This window comes from Nyctereutes procyonoides, unplaced genomic scaffold, assembly GCF_905146905.1.
Source record: "Nyctereutes procyonoides isolate TBG_1078 unplaced genomic scaffold, NYPRO_anot_genome, whole genome shotgun sequence".
Lineage (NCBI taxonomy): Eukaryota > Metazoa > Chordata > Mammalia > Carnivora > Canidae > Nyctereutes > Nyctereutes procyonoides.
Window position 1 is genome coordinate 72,194,634 of NW_026575125.1, and position 20,694 is coordinate 72,215,327.

Consider the following 20,694-nt stretch of genomic DNA (forward strand, 5'->3'; position numbering starts at 1 on the left):
ATCAGATTAGTCTCTATAGTTAAGAATCTGTTTCTTGGTTTGTCTCTTTTTTCCTTTGCTCATTCTCTTTGTTTCTTAAATTCCACATATGAGTGACATCATATGGTATTTGTCTTTCTCTACCTGACTTATTTCACTTAGCATTTATACTCCCTAGCTCTGTCCATGTCATTGCAATTGGCAAGATTTCATTCCTTTTTATGGATGAAAAAATTCCATTGTATATATACTCCACTTCTTCTTTATCCATTCATCTATTGGTGGGACACTTGGGCTATTTCCATAATTTGGATATTGTAAATAATAGTGTAATAAACATAGGGCTATATGTAAACATAGGGCTACATGTACCTCTATGAATTAGTTTTTGTGGGTTTTTTTTTTATTTTTTGGATAAATACCCAGTAGTGCAATTACTGGTTCCTAGGGTGGTTCTATTTTTAACTTTTGAGGAACCTCCCTACTGTTTTCCACAGTGGCTGGATCAGTTTGCATTCCCACCACCGGTGCACAAATATTCCTTTATCTTCACATCCTCACCAACAGCTTGTAATTTCTTGTGTCTTTTATTGTAGCCATTCTGACAGATGTGAGGTGATATCTCATTGTAGTTTTGATTTGCATTTCCCTGATTATTAGTGCTATTGAATACATTTCAGGTCTCTATTTGCCAAGTGGATATCTTCCTTGGAGAAAATCCGCTCATGTCTTCAGCCCATTTTTAAATTGGATTATTTGTTTTTTGGGTGTAGAGTTGTATCAGTTCTTTACACATTTTTGATACTAACCCTTTATCGATATGTCATTTGCAAATATCTTCTCCCATTCCATTGGCTACCTTCTGGTTTTCTTTTTTTTTTCCTTCTGGTTTTCATAACTGTTTCCTTCACTGTGCAGAAGGTTTTTATTTTGATGTAGTCCCAGTAGTCTTTTTTTTCTTCTTGCTTTTAGTTTCTTTGTCTCAGGAGACATTCTAGAAAAATGTATTTATGGCCAATATCAGAAAAATTACTGCTTGTGCTCCCTTCTAGGATTTTTATAGTTCCAGGTCACATATTTAGGTCTTCAATCCATTTTGAACTTATTTTTGTGTGTGGTATAAGAAAGTGGTCCAGTTTCTTTCTTTTCATACAGCTGTCCAGTTTTCCCAAAACCATTTGTTAAAGAGACTTTTTCCCATTTCATATTCTTGCTTCCTTTGTTGAACATTAATTGATCATACAGCTGTGGGTTTATTTCCGGGATTCCTATTCTGTTCCATTGAACTATGTATCTATTTTTGTGCCAGTACCATACTGTTTTGATTACTATAGCTTTGCAATATAACTTGAAGTCTGGAGGGATGTCTGGGTGGCTCAGTTGATTAAACATCCAACTTTGTCCAAATATTTTTAAAAATATTTTAAAGATTTTATTTATTTATTTGTGTGTGAGAGAGAGACAGAGTGAGACAGCACAAGCAGGGGCAGTGGCAGAGGGAGAGAGAGAAGTAGGCTACCTACTGTATCACATGATTGACTTGCAAATATTATACCACCCTTGCAATCCAGGAATAAATCCAATTTGATTGTGGTGAATGAGTTTTTAATGTATTGTGGAATTCAATTTGCTAGTATTTTGTTGCAGTTTTTGCATTTATGTTCATCAGAGATATTGGCATATAGTTCTCTTTTTTGTGGTGTCTTTCTCTGGTTTTGTTATTATGGTAATACTGGTCTCCAAAAATGAGTTTGGAAGTTTTCTTTCCTTTTCAATTTTTTGGAATAGCTTGAGAAGTATAGGTATTAACTCTTCTTTAAATGTTTGATACAATTCACTTGTGAAGCATTCTGGTTCTGGACTTTTCTTTGTTGAGAGTGTTTTGATTTTTTATTTCGTTTCATTGCTGGTAATCAGTCTGTTCAAATTTTCGATTTCTTCCAGCTTCAGTTTTGGTAATTTATATGTTTCTAGGAATTTATCAATTTCTTCTAGGTTGTTCAATTTGTTGGGATATAATTTTTCATAATATTCTCTTAGAATCCTTTTCATTTCTGGGGTATTCGTTGTTATTTCTCCCCTCTCAGTGATTTGGTTTATTTAACTTCTCTTACTTTTTTTAGTGAATCTGGTTAGAAGTTTATCAATTTTGTTGTATCTTTCCAAAGAACCAGCTCCTGGTTTCTTTGATCTCTTCTATCATTTTTTAGTTTCTATATCGTGTATTTCTGCTCTATTCTATATTATTCCCTTCTTTCTGCTGGCTTGGGGTCTTGTTTGTCCTTTTTCTAGTTTAAGTATTAAGTATAAGATTAGGTTGTCCATTTGAGATTTTTCCCTCTTGAGGTTAGCCTGTATTGCTATGAATTTCCATCTTAGACCCACATTTATGGTATCCCAAAGGTTTTGGACCGTTGTGTTTTCATTTTCATTTGTCTCCATGTAATCTTTTATTTTTTCTTTGATTTCTTATTTTTTTAAAGATTTTATTTATTTATTCATGAGAGACACACAGAGAGAGGCAGAGATATAGGCAGAGGGAGAAGCAGGCTTCCGGCGGGGAGTCTGATGTGGAACTAGATCCCAGGAACGCGGGATCACTACCTGAGCCAAAGGCAGATGCTCAACCACTAAGCCACACAGGAGTCCCCCCTTTTTTATTTAAATTCAATTAATCAACATATAGTACATCATAGGTTTCAGATATAGTGTTCAATAATTCATCAGTGAATTATATATACAGGCATATAACATCCAGTACTCACCACATCATGTGCCCTCCTTAATGCCTATTACCCAGTCACCCCACTCCCCACCCGCCTCCCCTTCAGCTACCCCCAGTCTGTTTCCCAGAGCTAAGAGTCTCTCCTGGTTTGTCTCCCTCTCTGATTTCTTTCCACTCAATTTTCCCTCCCTTCCCTTATGATCCTCTGCAGTATATTTTTATTCCACATATGAGTGAAACCATATGATAATTGTCTTTCTCCAATTAACTTCTTTCACTTAGTATAATACCCTCCAGTTCCATCCATGTGAATGTAAATGGTACATATTCATCCTTTCTAATGGTTGATCAATATTCCACTGTGTGTGTATGTGTATGTGTATATATGTGTGTGTGTGTGTGTGTGTGTGTGTGTGTGTGTGTGTACACACACCTTCTTTATCCATTCATCTATCAAAGGACATCTCAGCTCCTTCCACAGTTTGGCTATCATGGACATTGCTGCTATAAACATTGGGGTGTAAGTGCCCCATTATTTCACTATATCTGTATCCTTGGGGTAAAATATACAGTAGTGCAGTTGCTGGGTCATAGGGTAGCTCTAGTTTTAACTTCTTGAAGCAACTCCATTACTATTTTCCAGAGTGGCTGTACCAGCTTGCAGTCCCACTAACAGTATAAGAGGGTTCCCTTTTCTCCACATCCTTGCCAACATTTATTGTTTCCTGTCTTGTTAATTGTAGCCATCCTAACTGGTATAAAGTAGTACTTCATTATGATTTTGATTTGTATTTTTCTGATGAACAAGTGATATGGAGCATTTTTTCATGTTTCTGTTGGTCATGTGTATGTCTTCTTTGGAGAAACACCTGTTTATGTCTTCTGCCTGTTTCTGGACTGGATTGTTTCTTGGGTGTTGAGTTTGGTAATTTATTTATAGATCTTGGATACTAGTCTTTTATCTGATATGTAATTTGCAAATATATTCTCCCATTCCATAGGTTGCCTTTTAATTTTGTTGATGTGGGCATTATATAGTTATGTCCATGAGATGAGGTGAGCATAGGGTCCTCCTACTCTACCATTTTTTCCCTGAATCTTATTGTGTGCATTTTTAAAATGAGAATGTATTTCATATACTTATATTTTCTTTTTAATTAAGAAAAATAATTGTGGGATCCCTAGGTGGCGCAGCGGTTTAGTGCCTGCCTTTGGCCCAGGGCGCGATCCTGGAGACCCAGGATCGAATCCCACATCGGGCTCCCGGTGCATGGAGCCTGCTTCTCCCTCTGCCTGTGTCTCTGCCTCTCTCTTTCTCTCTGTGTGACTATCATAAATAAATAAAAATTAAAAAAAAAAAGAAAAATAATTGTAATCTCTAGCCACAGACCAGGAACCCAAAGTGGCTTCCTCGGGGCACTGTAACAACCAGGGGCTGTCTGCATTGCAGTGTGGGCAGGCTCAGTTTGCCCACTCTGGTCTGGTCTGCTCTGGTTCTACTTCAGACCGGCAGCCTCCATAGCTTGCCTAGGCTCTTCCCTAGCTTTTAGTTGGAATTTCCCTTTCTACTGCTCTTAAAAGCATTTATTTTTTATCATTCATTTAAATCCATGAACCATTTTTGAGTACCCACTGTTTACTAGCAGCTGAGAATAAAATTATAAATAAAAACAGATACAGCCCCTTCTTATGATCTGGAGCTTGCAGTTAGTACTCTAAAATGAGAAGCGCCTGGGCACAGTACAAGGTTTCGGTTTCAGCTTTGCATGACTTGGGATGCAGTGTTCTCATCTATAACATTGAATAATAATTCCACCTATCTCATAACCTTATAGTGAGGATTCAACAAAGTAGTGAAGTAATTCATAGAAAAGAGTTTCTGGAATATAGCAACTACTTGGAGAATGTTAACCTGCCTGCTTCCATGTACTTATTTTCCTGCACTAACCTTTTGAAAATAATAATAGTTATTATAGCAAACATTTATATTGCTTTTATTATGTGCCAGGCACTATTCTAAGTGTTTTACACCTATTAGCCCATTCAATACTGTCAAAAACCCTATGAAATAGATACTAATTACCCCATTTCCAGATTAGGAATTTAAGGTACAAGTTAAACAACTTACCCGAGGTCACATAGTTAATAAGTGGCAGAGATGGGATTTGAAGCAAAATAGTTTAGTGCCAGTCTACGTTCCTAACTATTCTTTGTTCCTTATAAGTATTTCTATGACTATGGGACCCTGTCCTCCCTCCTCCAAGATCCATTCTTCTGTTTCTTCATTCATTCAACAGATACTTATTGAAGACCTACAACATGCTAGGCAGTATTCAAGGCATAATGCTATAGCAATGAAAGAGATCTGCCACCATAAAGTATCTAGTGGAGCACAGTAGGTAAAGAGTGGTGAGAGAAAATGAATCAATATATCATATAGCATCATGTAGTTTTACATGTTTAAAGAAAATAAAGATGAGTTTTATCCACTTTGTCTGAACCAGTCACTAGTTGCAAATTAAGGTAGTTTATCCTCTTTGAAGAAAGTCAGGTTTGCTGCCTATTGTTCTGGCTTATAGGAAGGCACATGGCTTCTGTGACAGCTTTTTCCTCATCTCATTCCCTCTTGCCTACTGAGATAGCCAAAAGATGTAGCTTATTCACTTTCAGAAGCCCAAGCTCCTGAGGAGCCTGCCCACTTATTCCTATTTCATAGGACCCAAATGTTTCTCAGTCCATTTATAGAACAAATATTACAATATACTCTGAAGCTGGAGAATGCTCAGGTCTTTCCTAGCTCAGGTTCTCAGCTCTTCCTGGGTCCTAGAAGCTCTCTTCCTGGCCCTGCCACAAGTGGATGATCTCACCACATTCCAACCTCGCCAGTCTGACATGATAAAAATATTTCCAGCATCTAATAACCATCTGTTCCACTTCTGGCCCTTTAAGCCAGGGAGCTCTGCCAGGCACCATGCACCATAATGCCAAACTTAAAAGTAAAGCAGCCAGCTATTTTTCCAGCAAAATGGGTTTATTCAGGAATAGCAGAGGAATTGCAATTCAGGATACAGTAGCTATAGCAAACCAGAGGCAAGTCCAGAGATCAAATGAGAAGGAACATTACTTTAAGGAGAAAAAGAAGATTCTGGGAGGTTGTCTTCTGAATGATCGTGTAATCAGAGCACAGGAATGCAAGAGCACTTGGCTCTGGAGGTTCCAAACAGACCAGGCTTGGCCACTTGCCAATGACAAAATCCAAAAGCATAGAGATGAGTGATGGTGAAACAAGAAAGGAATTTGGTTCAGTGAGGCCAATGCCAGGAAGACAGTGGACTAATGTCTCAAAGACTGTCTCCAAAGTGCTGAAACTACTTCTAGATTTTATATAAGGAAAAATGGGACAAAGGTCAGTGGGCATATGCAGCTAGGCAGTAAATGTCAGGTCAATCACAGTTTTGGAATCAATCATGTAGGGTCTTGCTGATGTTGGGACGGACACTATGGCTTGAGAGAGTAGTTTTGGTTCCAATTACAGTATGTTCTGCCCCACTTGGTCTTTTCCCCGAGTTAGAAGAAAAGCTGGAAAGAAGAACTTAATTAGAAAGTACAGACTGAGCTCAAAATGGAGGCAGTTGTAGGTCTCTTTCATTTGTCCATTGGAGGAAAGCTAGAGTGGTAATGATTTCTCATCAGCTGAGTTGTGATATTTTCTTACTGGGCTGAGCTTGTTGCTGCTCAAGAAGAAATTCTTCCTTTCTCCTGCTGGAGAAAAGCAGTCTCCTTCCTGTTGGGGTCTGCAATTGAAGATGAGTGGTATTGATAGAGGCTGGCTGGGTCTAAGGACCCCAGAGGGGGTCCCAAAGGACCAGCCAAGAGTGTCCTTGGTTTCATGCAGAATAGAAATAAACATGAGCTGAGAGGAAGTGAGAGCAGAATTTATTGAAGATATAGTGTAGGTATGGACAGAGCATTTGGGAGACTCAGGAAAGAAGAGTCTCCTTCTCTGCTTGGGGTATGGAGTTTTTATTGAGGACAATGGTCAGTGCACATTTCTCAGGAATCCAGGAACAAAAGTGAGTGTTTACATGTTTTCCATAAGTCACTTATGTTCTTGGGCCAGGGGTCTTGCTGAATCAGTGATCTTGGAAAATATTCATGATAATCCCACCTGGTCACTCCTTAGATGTTAACTGCTGTGCTGGAAGACTCCGAAGAGATCATTAAGTCCGTGACTTTTACAAAAAGGACATATATTATCTGTTCTATAAGGCGTATGTGAGGTGTGGGTGTAGGTACTAGGGCCAGAAGCAGGAAAAGGAGCAAAAAACACTTTTTTGTGGGGTCCCTTTAGTTTCCCTGTCTCAGTAGAGCATGAGAGTTTTCACTTCTGGCTTACCAGCTCCATTCTAAATGAGGTGTCCTTTATTCATAGGTCTCTCCTTCCAGCCAGCTCCCTGATAGATCTTAGCAAATAGGGGTGTATGTTCTGGAATCAGAGAGATTGGGTTTGATTCCCAGTCCTGCCACTTCCTGGCTATGTAGCTGTGATATTGTGATTTAAAATAAGAATTACAGACTCGGTATGTGTTCTGTTTCTGACACAGAGCTCCTAAAACTCTCAGAATTTTCTAAGTGATAAGACCAATGAAGGTGTCATTTGCTACATTAATGAGGTGAATGTTGGACCACACCTAAGGTTGGGGGCTGGTTGCCAGGAGAACCAATCATGTAGTTAGAGGTTTGGGACTTTCAGTCCCACCCCTCTGAGCTCTGGGGAGGGGTAGGGTTGGAGGTTGAATCAATCACCACCAATGGACAATGATTTCATCAATCATGCCTCTGTAATGAAATCTCCATAGAAAAGCCCCAAAAGGACAGGTTCAGAGAGCTTCTGGGTTGATGGACATGTGGAAGTACTGGAAGAGCAGTGGGCTGGGAGAGGATATGGAAGCTCCCTGCCCCTTCCCATACCTTGTCCTATGCAATTCTTCCATCTGGCTGTTCCTGAGTTATATACTTTTGTAACAAATTGGTAATAATCTAGTAAGTAAAATATTTCTGTGTATTCTGTGAGCTGCCCTAGCAAATTAAGCAAGCCCAATGAGGGGGCCATTGGAGTCTCCAACCTACAGTCAGAGGGTCAAAAGCACAGGGGACAACCTGAACTTTCAAAAGAGGCAAGGGGGGAGTCTTGTGGGACTGAGCCCATAACATGTGGGATCTGATACTATCTTCAAGTAGATAGGGTCAGAATTGAACCGAGTTGTAGGACACTCAGCTGGTGTTACAGAATTGCTTGGTAGTGTGGAAAAACCCACATACATTGAAACTGGGTTCAGAATATTAGTAACCATAAGCCTTGATTTGGTTCTATATTAAATGGGAATAATCATACTTACATTCTAGGGTTATCAGAAAGATTGCATGAGATAATGCATGTAGAGTGCTGAGTAGAGTGAATGCTCAATAAATGACCTATAAAAATTGTTGATATCCGGGACGCCTGGGTTGCTCAATGGTGAGCATCTCTCTTTGGCTCAGGGTGTAATCTCAGAGTCCCAGGATCAAGTCCCACCATCGGACTCCCTGCATGGAGCCTGCTTCTCCCTCTGCCTAAGTCTCTGCTCCTCTCTCGGTGTGTCTCTCATGAATAAAATAAATAAAATCTGAAGTCTTGAGTGGGTGGGGCAAGATGGCGGAAGAGTATGGAGGCCGAGAAAAATTAAGGCCATTCCACCTCAAGTTTAGCATTAGCACAAGTACAGCCATCTTAGGCCCCTGTGAATAAGAGCTGAACTTTACAGGAAAAACTGCAGAATGTCCTCGGCAGGGAAAGCCCCATATCAGAATGTAAACAGAACTTGAGAAATTCCTCCACCCCTTCTGGAAGTCCCCTAGACCAGCCCATAAAACTAAGCTGGAACCCACCTTGGGGTCCAAGTCCCTGCTCCACTGTGTCGGGTATACTTGGACCCAAGCTCAAGCTTGTTAATAAATCCTCATGTGTTTGCATCGGTGTCGGCTCCTTGGTGGTTTCTCGGATTCACAATCTTGGGCACAACATTTGGGGGCTCATCCGGGATCCGAGAGACCCCCAAGACCCCATCCGGAGGGTTTCATGCGTGGTGAGTGCACTCAACTGTTTCCACTTTTTGTGCGCATATTTTCTGAGAACTCTACACTGTACTTTTACCTGTAAGAATTCCAATCTGTATTGGGTCGACATTGGCTTAGGCAGACGCGCTGGCGGGCCGTTGACCGAGGGTCTTGAGGAGACGTCCCCTTGCCCCCGCCTGGACGGGGTCCTCATCTGTAAGGAGGGCCGGCTGCAGCCCTTCAGGTTACTTTCTGTTTTGTCTCCGCGGCCGCACTGGAACGTTTGTCTGTGTTACTATGTCCTTGCCAACTGTGCATTTCTCTGTGTTACTGTGTCTTTGTTAACTGTCATAACTGTTCACATAAGGAGAGGGAAATTTCAAACTTCCTGCATGTCAGAATGGCCAACCTTTGGCGTGGGATGGCCCCGAGAAGGAACTTTCCACCTACCTATTATCTTACAGGTTAAGGCCGTGATCTTCAGGGACAATCCGGACGGCCACCCTGACCAGGTGTCCTACATCCTAGTCTGGCAGGACATGAGCAAGAATTCCCCTCCTTGGCTAAAACCATTTTTACCCCCCAAAGCGCACAACTCGGCTGAAGGTAAGGAGAGACTCTGGGTCCACCGCCAGACTCTCCAGTGGCAGGTCTCCAGGCTGCTGCGCGCAAACCTAACAATCTGGCCGAGGTATGGTTCTGTAAGACAGGGTAAGGACGAGAGTCCAGCAGCCTTCTTAGAGAGAATACTAGGAGAGAAGAGCTTGCAGGACTAGTAATAGTAGCAGAAAGAGTCTATAATAATAGAGAAAGTCCAGAAGGGCAACAAAACTATCTAAGTGACCAGCAGACCTGAAGCCTGGCCAATATCCTGCTGGCCACAACCATGGACGACCCACGGGAAAGACAGAGGCACCTCAAGAAGCTGGCTTCAGGGACAGGTAAGGAGGATGGCCCTGGTCCCTGTCGGGAGAGCCCTAAACTGAACAAAAACCAATGTGCTTATTACAAGAAGAGGGCCACTGGGTGAAAGACTGTCTTAACAAAAGACCTAAGTCCCCTGCCAAGATCTTGGAGATGGAGGACCTGGATGACTAGGGGAGTCGGGGTTCAGCACCCCTGCCCAAGCCCAGGGTAACTCTCAGAGTGGAGGGGCAACACACTGAATTCCTAGTGGACACTGGGGCACAACATTCGGTTTTATTACAACCCCAAGGGAAATTGGCAAACAAGACTTCATGGGTGCAAGGGGCCACGGGCGCCAACAGTACTCATGGACTACCCGAAGAACTGTGGATCTCGGCATGGGCAGGGTATCCCATTCCTTCATGGTCACCCCTAAGTGTCCCTACCCATTGATAGGTCAGGATTTGCTCACCAATATGGGGGCACAAATTCACTTCCATCCCAAAGAGGCAAAAATCCTAAACAAAGAGGGGCACCCGATTCAGGTGCTTTTCCTGAGTTTAGAAGACAAATATCATCTCCACCAAATGCCCTCAGCCCCAATGACTGACACTGACCATTGCCTGCAGGAATTTCCCCAAGTGTGGGCAGAAGCTGGGGGAACTGGGCTGGCCTGGCACTGACCGGCCATATACAAAGAACTAAAGCCGGAGACAGACCCTGTCAGGGGCCGCCAATACCCCATGCCTCTCGTCTCCCTAACCCAGACTGGGACCCCTGTTTGCATGACTGTCAAGAAATTTTGGCACAGGTGCACGGAATCAGAGCTGATCTCCAGGACCAGCCACTGCCAAATGCGGATGCCACCTGGTACACGGACGGCAGCAGTTTCGTCTGAGAAGGAATCAGATACACGGGGGCAGCTGTAACCATGGAAATGGAGACCCGATCTGGGGGCACGGACCCTGCCAGACACTCCCAACTATACTGGTGCTGATTTACACTGGATCAAACGTTTGCCTGTGACCCAGTGCTTGCATGGCTGGTGGAGGGCCGCAGACTCCAGCATCATCCTGCCAGAGGAACTAGGACGGTGAGTCCTATCAGAATGCATCGGAGTACTCACATGGGAACAAGAAGGTGGAAGACCTCATACGACATGCAAAGATTACTATTAAAGACTCTCGAGCAAAGACCGAACAGATTGTGGCGAGCTGCCATGCATGCCAGTTAACTAATGCTTCTGCCCATGGATCTAACTCGGGCACCCGGCTCCGGGGGGACGCCCAGGACCCTACTGGGAAGTGGACTTCACTGAGGTAAAACCTGGAAAATATGGATACAGGTATTTACAAGCGTTTGTAGATACTTTTTCAGGATGGACAGAGTCATTTCCCACCAAACATGAAACAGCACAGACCGTGACCAAGAAACTGCTGGAACACATTTTACTGAGGTATGGTTTTCCTTTTTTTTTTTTTTTTTTTTTAATTTTTTTTATTTATTTATGATAGTCACACACACACAGAGAGAGAGAGAGGCAGAGACATAGGCAGAGGGAGAAGCAGGCTCCATGCACCGGGAGCCCGACGTGGGATTTGATCCTGGGTCTCCAGGATCACGCCCTGGGCCAAAGGCAGGCGCCAAACCGCTGCGCCACCCGGGGATCCCGAGGTATGGTTTTCCTGTTAAGATTGGATCAGATAACGGCCCAGGATTCGTCTCTAAGGTAACACAGGGAGTGGCACTAGTACTTGGGGCAGATTGGAAATTACATTGTGCATATAGGCCCCAGAGCTCAGGACAGGTAGAGAGGATGAACAGAACATTAAAGGAGACCTTAACTAAATTAGCCCTGGAGACTGGCGGGGACTGGGTGACTCTCCTCCCCTTCACCTTATATAGGGTGAGGAACTTCCCATATAAGATGGGACTGACTCCCTACTAGATCATGATCGGTCTTCCTCCACCTATTATCCCCAATTTAAAACCTGAGGTGCTGGCTGAAGTTGATGATCACCAACTCCTTTTCTTCCTCCAAATGTCACAACGAACCCATGAGCAGGTGTGGCCTAAGCTGAGGGCCCTCTACGAGACTGGGTCACCCCCGGGCCCCCATCGATATCGGCCAGGTGACTGGGTGTACATGCGGAGATACCAACACCAGACACTTCAACCTCGCTGGAAGGGACCCTACATCGTGATCCTGACCACTCCCACCGCTCTCAAGGTCGATGGGATTACTCCCTGGGTCCACTACACCCACGTCCAGCCAGTTGACCCACACGCCATTCTCAAGGACTTTGTTCCAGAATGGAAAGGCCAACCAGACAAGGACAATTCCCTAAAGCTAAGACTGCGCCGTTCTCACTTACCCCACTAGTGTTGCTTATGCTCTGTCCTCTTCGTGCCAGAACCAATCCCCATTAGCCATTTAAAAATGTGCACCCAATTCAGCCTTGCTTTTTTTTAATTTATTTTTTATTGGTGTTCAATTTGCCAACATATATAATAACACCCAGTGCTCATCCCATCAATTTATGGTTTAAAAAGATGGGACCATCTTAACTGTAGAGAGGCTTTTGCAAGCAAGGGGGGGTTGTGTGCTGCCCCAAAGAAGGAGTGTTGCTTCTTTACTGACCACTCAGGAATAGTCCGGGAATCTATGGCAGAAGTCTGAAAAGGTTTGGCTAGACGTAAACGGGAGCGAGAACAGCAACAGGGTTGGTTTGAATCCTGGTTTAATCATTCCCAGTGGCTCACTCTGAGACCAACCTGGACCCATGATTGGGTCCTTCCTTAGGTTCCTCTGAGAGGGGGATAATGTGGAGGCCGAGAAAAATTAAGACCATTCCACCTCAAATTTAGCATTAGCACAAGTACAGCCATCTTAGGCCCCTGTGAATAAGAGCTGAACTTTACAGGAAAAACTGCAGAATGTCCTCGGCAGGGAAAGCCCCATATCAGAATGTAAACAGAACTTGAGAAATTCCTCCACCCCTTCTAGAAGTCCCCTAGAACAGCCCATAAAACTAAGCTGGAACCCACTTTGAGGTCCAAGTCCCTGCTCTGCTGTGTCGGGTATACTTGGACCCAAGCTCGAGCTTGTTAATAAACCCTCGTGTGTTTGCATCGGTGTCGGCTCCTTGGTGGTTTCTCGGATTCGCAATCTTGGGCACAACAAAGAGAAGTGTCCCCAAGTCACCTGGTCCCACCAACTTACCTAGATAACTTTCAAATCATCCTAAACACCTAAAATTTGACCTGAGATTTAAAGAGACAACAGCCTGAACACTACAAAGAGAAGGGTTTCCGCTTCTAGCAAGGTAGGAAGGTGGAAAAAATAAAATAAAAAAGAATCCAGTGGGGGAGGGGCCCCGCTATGAGCCGGGCTAAGGCCCCACCGCGAAAGCCTCCGGGTCGGAAAAGCCCAGTCCCGGAGAAGCAGGAATTTTAAAAATCCGCACCAGATTCTTCTCTGATGGAAAGGCGCTTAGCAGGGAAACCGGGCAGAATTGCAGGAGGGGCAGGGGAGTCTCCAGTCTCCCGGAGTCACTAATAGAGGAAGTGCTGCCCCGGGGGAGAGCGCGCCAAACACCGTGGGCTCATCTCAGTCAAGGGCTGGAGCGCATGCTGGCGGGGCCTCGGGAAAAGCTCAGGCAGCGGCTCCACGCGGAGGGGGCTGCCGGGTGGGAGCGCGATTCCAGTAGCACAGGCCCCGGAGCCCAGGGCGCCGGGGACACAGCCCTGTGCTTCCCCCACCCCCGGGACAGGCGGAGGCCGGGAGGACACAAGACAGCAAGGACGCTCCTGCCACTGGGCGCCCCCAGCTGTGCAGATCAGCGCTCCCCAACCCTGGAGCATCCAGGCCCCTGCAGACTGGGAGACTGTGGTAGTTACTGCGGGAGCGCACTCCAGAGCTGGAGAGCTGGCCGCCATCAGTGTGGTTGTTCCTCCTAGTGTTGCCCTGTGCCTGGAAGTGGCCGGGCCGCCATGGGACAAAGGCCTCACGGGGTAAACAGCTCCCACTGAGCAGTGCACCCAGCGGAGAGTTGGGCAGCTCCGTCCAGGCACAGACACCTGAGAGCACAGCACGCCCCTCCCCCAGAAAACCAGCTGGAAGGACACGGAAAAAGGGAGTTCTTTTTTTTTTATGATAGTCACAGAGAGAGAGAGAGAGAGAGGCAGAGACACAGGCAGAGGGAGAAGCAGGCTCCATGCATCGGGAGCCCGACGTGGGATTCGATCCCGGGTTGCCAGGATCGCGCCCTGGGCCAAAGGCAGGCGCTAAACCGCTGTGCCACCCAGGGATCCCCGAAAGAGGGAGTTCTTGACCAAGCAGTGGTGGAAAGCTCCAGGGGAAGTCGAGGGATTTATAGTATAAAGAACTAGGGGGTACCCCCCTTTCCCCCTCTTTCCAGTACAACTTGTTTTTATATCCAATTTTTTATAAAGATTTCCAATATTTTTTCTCTTTTCCCACCTTAATTACAGTATTTTACCACCTCTTCATTTTTAAGTTTCTTCCTTTTTGACTTTCATATTTCTACAATTACATGTCTTAGATATATTTTCCACTTCTGGATTCCCTTCAACATACTCAATTTAATTTTGGGAAATATACAATATATGTTTTTTTGTTTTGTGTTTTTTGTTTTCTCTGCCTCATTTTCTTGTATGATGGCGGAAGTTAAAACCTTCTAAAACATGACCAGCATGCACCCAGAACCAAGTGTTTTACCGTGTTGGTTCATTCTGTGATTATATTCTCTCTTCATTCCCATTCTGCCCCCCCTTTTTTATATCATTTATGTTTTGATTGTCAATGGTGGGGGTTTCTACAAGTATTGCTGGTTTATATAAATTTGGGACTGAGCATTTTCTAACATACAGAATGTAATACACTCAGAACCAAGAGGATCACACTCTAGGACCACTAACATAGACTATATTCTCCCTTCACAACTTCTTCACCACCACCACCCCCAAGTCTGCCTCCATTTTTTCTTTTTTCTTCTTTTTTCTTTTCCTTTTCCTTTTTTTCCACTTGACTTTTGTTTTTGTTTTTTTTTTCTCATCTTTCTTTTTTCTTTTATTTCTTCTTCTTTGGGACTCTTGTCCTTTCATTTTTTACTACTTTGTTTTAAAATTTGTTTTTCACTTTAGCATTCCTTTTGTTTTATTTTGTTCTTATCTTCGTTTTCATTTTCTGGTCTGTAACCTCGTCAGAATCATCTAGGGTGAAATTTACTTAGGTTGTGGCTGATATTCTTGACTCAGCCCACTCATACAGCCACTTTGCACTGATCAAAATGACGAGAAGGACTAATTCACCACAATAGAAAGAAGCAGAAGCAGTACTGTCTGCCACAGTTACAGAATATGGATTACAATTCGAAGTCAGAAAGCCAATTCAGAAGCACAATTATAAATCTACTGGTGGCTCTGGAAAAAAGCATAAAGGATTCAAGAGACTTCATGACTGCAGAATTTAGATCTAATCAGGCCAAAATTAAAGTCAATTAAATGAGGTAGCCAGGGTGGCTCAGCGGTTTAGCATCACCTTCAGCCCAGGGCATGATCCCGGAGACCCAGGATCAAATCCCATATCAGGCTCCCTGGATGGAGCCTGCTTTTCACTCTGCCTGTGTCTGTGCCTGCCTCTCTCTCTCTCTCTCTCTCTCTCTCTCTCTCATTCTCTCTCTGTATCTCTCATGAATAAATAAATAAAAATCTTTTTAAAAAATCAATTAAATGAGATGCAATCCAAACTGGGAGTCCTAACGATGAGGGTTAATGAGGTGGAAGAAAGAGTGAGCGACATAGAAGACAAGTTGATGGCAAGGAAGGAAGCTGAGGCAAAAAGAGAAAAGCAATTAAAAGACCATGAGGAAAGGTTAAGGTAAATAAATGATAGCCTCAGAAGAAAGACTCTATGTATAATTAGGATTCCAGAAAGCACTGAAAGGGACAGAAGGACAGAAAGCATATTTAAACAAATTATAGCTGAGAACTTCCCTAATTTGGGGAGGGAAACAGACATTCAGAAACAGGAGATTGAGAGGTCCCCCCCAAAAAAATCAATAAAAAACATTCAACACCTTGACATTTAATAGTGCTACTTGCAAATTCCAAAGATAAAAAGAAAATCCTTAAAGCAACAAGAGACAAGAGATCCTTAACTTATACAGGGAGAAATATTAGATTAACAGCAGACATCTCCACAGAGACCTGTCAGGCCAGAAAGGGCTGGCATGATATATTCAGGATAATAAATGAAAAGAAATGCAGCCAAGAATACTCTATCCAAAAAGGCTCTCATTCAGAATAGAAGGAGAGATAAAGAGCTTCCAATATAGACAGAGACTGAAAGAATATGTGACCACCAAGCCGGCTCTGCAAGAAATATTAAGGGGGACCCTGTAAAAGAAAGAGGAAGCCCAAAGAAATAATCCACAAAAACAGGGACTGAATAGGTGTTACGAAGACACTAAATTCATATCTTTTAATAGTAACTCTGAACGTGAATGGCCTTAATGATCCCATCAAAAGATGCAGGGTTTCAGACTGGATAAAAAAGCAAGACCCATCTATTTGCTGTCTACAAGAGACTCATTTTAGACCTAAGGACACCTCCAGCCTGAAAATGAAAGGTTGGAGAACCATTGACCACTCCAATGATCCTCAAAAGAAAGCCGGCGTAGCAATCCTCATATCAGATAAATTAGAGATTATACCAAAGACTGTAATAAGAGATGGAGAGGGACATTATATCATACTTAAAGGGTCTATCCAACAAGAACACCTAACAATCATGAAATTTATTCCCCTAATGTGGGAGCTGCCAAGTACATCAATCAATTAATAACCAAAGTAAAGACATACTTAAATAATACCATACTGATAGTAGGTGACATCAACATGGCATTTTCTGCAAATGACAGATCTTCTAAGCACATCACCAAAGAAACAAGGGTTTTAAATGATACACTGGACCAGATGGATTTCACATATATATACAGAACTTTGCATCTAACACAACTGAATACACATTCTTCTCAAGTGCACATGGAACTTTCTCCAGAATAGACCACAAACTGCGTCACAAATCAGGTCTCAACTGATGCCAAAAGATTGGAATTGTCCCCTGCATATATTCAGATGACAATGCTTTGAAACTAGAACTCAATCACAAGAAGAAATTTGGAAGAAACTCAAACATGTGGAGGTTAAAGAGCATCCTGCTAAAATATGAATGGGTCAACCAGGAAATTCAAGAAGAATTTAAAAAGATTCATGGAAACTAAAGAAAAAGGAGATACAAGCTTTCAAAAACTTTGGAATACAGCAAAAGCAGTCCTAAGAGGGAAATATGTCACAATACAAAGATCCCTCAAAAACTTGGGAAAAACTTAAATACACAAGCTAACCTCGCACCTAAAGGAACTGGATAACAAACAGCAAATAAAACCTACACCAAGCAGAAGAAGAGAGATAATAAAGATTTGAGCAGAACTCAATGAAATAGAGACCAGAAGAACTGTAGAACAGATCGACAAAACCAGGAGTTGGTCCTTCGAAAGAATTAATAAGAGAGATAAACCATTAGCCAGCCTTATTAAAAACAAAAGAGAAAATACTCTAATTAATAAAATTATGAATGAAAGAGGAGAGATCACAACCAATACCAAGGAAATACAAATTATTTTAAAAACGTATTATGAGCAGCTACACGCCAATAAATTAGGCAATCTAGAAGAAATGTATGAATTTCTGTAAAACCACAAATTACCAAAACTGGAACAGGAAGAAATAGAAAACATGAAAAGACCAATAACCAGTAAGGAAATTGAAGCAGTCATCAAAAACCTCCAAAGACACAAAAGTCCAGGGCCAGAGGGCTTTCCAGTAAAATTCTATCAAATGTTTAAAGAAGAAATAATATCTATTCTACTAAAGCTGTTCTAAAGGATAGAAAGGGATGACATACTTCCAAACTCGTTTTATGAGGCCAACATCACCTTATTTCCAAAACAAGACAAAGACCCCACCAAAAAGAAAATTATAGACCAATATTCCTGATGAACACATTTGCAAAAATTCTCAACAAGATACAAGCCAGTAGGATCCTAGAGTACATTAAGAAGATCATTCACCATGACCACGTGGGATTTATCCCTGGGATGCAAGGTTGGTTCAATACTTGTAAAACAATCAACATGATAGGTCACATCAACAAGAGAAAAAACAAGAACCATATGATCCTCTCAATAGGTGCAGAGAAAACATTGGACAAAATACAGCATCCATTCCTGATCAAAACTCTTCAAAGTGTAGGGATAGAGGCAACATTCCTCAGCATCTTAAAAGCCATCTACGAAAGGCCCGCAACAAATATCATTCTCAATGGGGGCACACTGAGAGCCTTTCCCCTAAGATCAGGAACACGACAGGTATGTCCACTCTCACCACTGCGATTCAACATAGTATTAGAAGTCCTAGCCTCAGCAAACAGGCAACAAAAAGAAATAAAGGGCATTCAAATGGGCAAAGAAGAAGTCAAACTCTCCCTCTTCACAGAGGACATGATACTGTACCTAGAAAACCCAAAAGACTCCAACCCAAGATTGCTAGAACTCATACAGCAATTCGACAGTGTGGCAGGATACAAAATCAATGCCCAGAAGTCAGTGGCATTTCTATACACTCACAATGAGACTGAAGAAAGAGAAATTAAGGAGTCAGTCCCATTTACAATTGTACCCAAAAGCATAAGATACCTAGGAATAAACCTAACCAAAGAGGTAAAGGATCAATACCCTAAGAACTACAGAACACTTTTGAAAGAAATTGAGGAAGATACAAAGAGTTGAAAAAATATTCCATACTCATGGATTGGAAGAATTAATATCGTGACAATGTCAATGTTACTCAGGGCAATTTACATATTCAATGTAATCCCTATTAAAATACCATGGACTTTCTTCAGAGAGTTGGAACAAATAAGATTTGTGTGGAATCAGAAAATTCCCAGAATAGCCAGGGGAATATTGAAAAAGAAAACCAGAGCCAAGGGCATCACTAGGCCAGATTTCAAGTTGTACTACAAAGCTGTGATCATTAAGACAGTGCGGTACTGGCACAAAAACAGACACATAGATAAATGGAACAGAATAGAGAATTCAGAAATGGGCCCTCAACTCTATGGTCGACTATTATTTGACAAAGCAGGAAAGACTATCCACTGGAAAAAGGATAGTCTCTTCAATAAATGGTGCTGGGACTATTGGACAGCCACACATAGAAGAATGAAACTGGACCATTCTCTTACACCATACACGAAGAGAAACTCAAAATGGATGAAAGATCTAAATGTGAGACAAGAATTCATCAAAATCCTAGAGGAGAACACAGGCAACACCCCTTTTGGAACTTGGCCACAGCAACCTCTTGCAAGATACATCTATGAAGGCAAGGGAAACAAAAGCAAAAATGAACTATTAGGACTTCATCAAGATAAGAAGCTTTTGCACAGCAAAGGAAACTGTCAAGAAAACTAAAAGACAACCTACAGAATGGGAGAAGATATGTGCAAATGACCTATCAGATAAAGGGCTAGTATCCAAGTCTATAAGGAACTTATGAAACTCAACATCAAAGAAACATGCAATCCAATCTTGAAATGGGCAAGAGACATGAACAGACAGAAATGTCACCAAAGAAGACATACACATGGCCAACAAGCACATAAGAAAATGATCTGCATCTCTTACCATCAGGGAAATACAAATCAAAACCACAATGAGATACCACCTCACACCAGTGAGAATGGGGAAAATTAACAAGGCAGGAAACAACAAACGTTGGAGAGGATGTGGAGAAAGGGGAACCCTCTTGCACTGTTGGTGGGAATGCAAACTGGTACAGCCACTCTGGAAAACTGTGTGGAGGTTACTCAAAATGTTAAAAATAGAGCTACCCTACGACCCAGCAATTGCACTGCTGAAGATATATCCCAAAGATACAGATGAAGTGAAAAGCCACGACACTTGCACCCCAATGTTTATAGCAGCAATGTCCACAATAGCCAAACTGTGGAAGGAGCCTCGGTGTCCATCGAAAGATGAATGGATAAAGAAGATGTGGTATATGTATACAATGGAATATTACTCAGCCATTAGAAACGACAAATACCCACCATTTGCTTTGATGTGGATGGTACTGAAGGGTATTATGGTGAGTGAAGTAAGTCAATCGGAGAAGGACAAATACTATATGGTTTCATTCATATGGGGAATATAAAAAATAGTGAAAGGGATAATAGGGGAAAGGAGAGAAAATGAGTGGGAAATATCAGAGAGGGTGACAGAACATGAGAAGCTCCTAACTCTGAGAAATGAACAAGGGGTAGTGGAAGGGGAGGTGTGTGGAGGGATGGAGTTACTGGGTGATGGGCACTGAGCCCATGGTTTCTGTGACCACATTCTCACAGAATCAAGGGCCTGCAGATTTTTGTGTCAAGTTAAGGATGCAGGTGGGAATCCTTCTCTACTTACATCCTGACACCTCCTCAAATTAATATTAAAGGAGAAACTTTGTTAGCATACACTTTGAATGTGTCCCACCAGGGAGGCAGCTACATAGCATACCCACTGAATTTGCTTGGTCTGCTCGAAATTGTAGAAATGATTGGGATATGTCCTACATCTCAACCTCAATTACAGGAGAGGGAGACCTTCCAAGTTCTCATGGAACTGTAGGGAGGATGGCTCTAACCTCCAGTTTATTCCTGTTCCAAAAATGTCAGTTGCCAATCCAATCAAAACTAGCTGACTTGTGAATGGGAAGCCTAGAAACCCATTGAGTACCAGCTCCCACAGAACTATAGTCATTGGCCATCAAAATCTTCTAGTTTCCCCTCATGAGGTGCCTGGGTGGCTCAGTCAGTTAAGTGCCTCAACTCTTGATCTCAGGTCTTGATCTCAGGG

The 20,694-nt window shown here is 42.6% G+C and overlaps 1 protein-coding gene across 1 annotated transcript in view; it reads left to right on the forward strand.

The window, feature by feature from the left end:
* The first annotated feature begins 8,396 nt into the window (after nt 1–8,396).
* The window catches only part of LOC129517984 (tyrosine-protein kinase ABL1-like), a 38,166-nt gene continuing 25,868 nt past the window's right edge, over nt 8,397–20,694 (forward strand). The window contains 3 exon segments of the mRNA XM_055338060.1: nt 8,397–8,407; nt 8,877–9,016; nt 9,389–9,491. Of these exon segments, the coding sequence (XP_055194035.1) occupies nt 8,397–8,407; nt 8,877–9,016; nt 9,389–9,491 (254 nt within the window).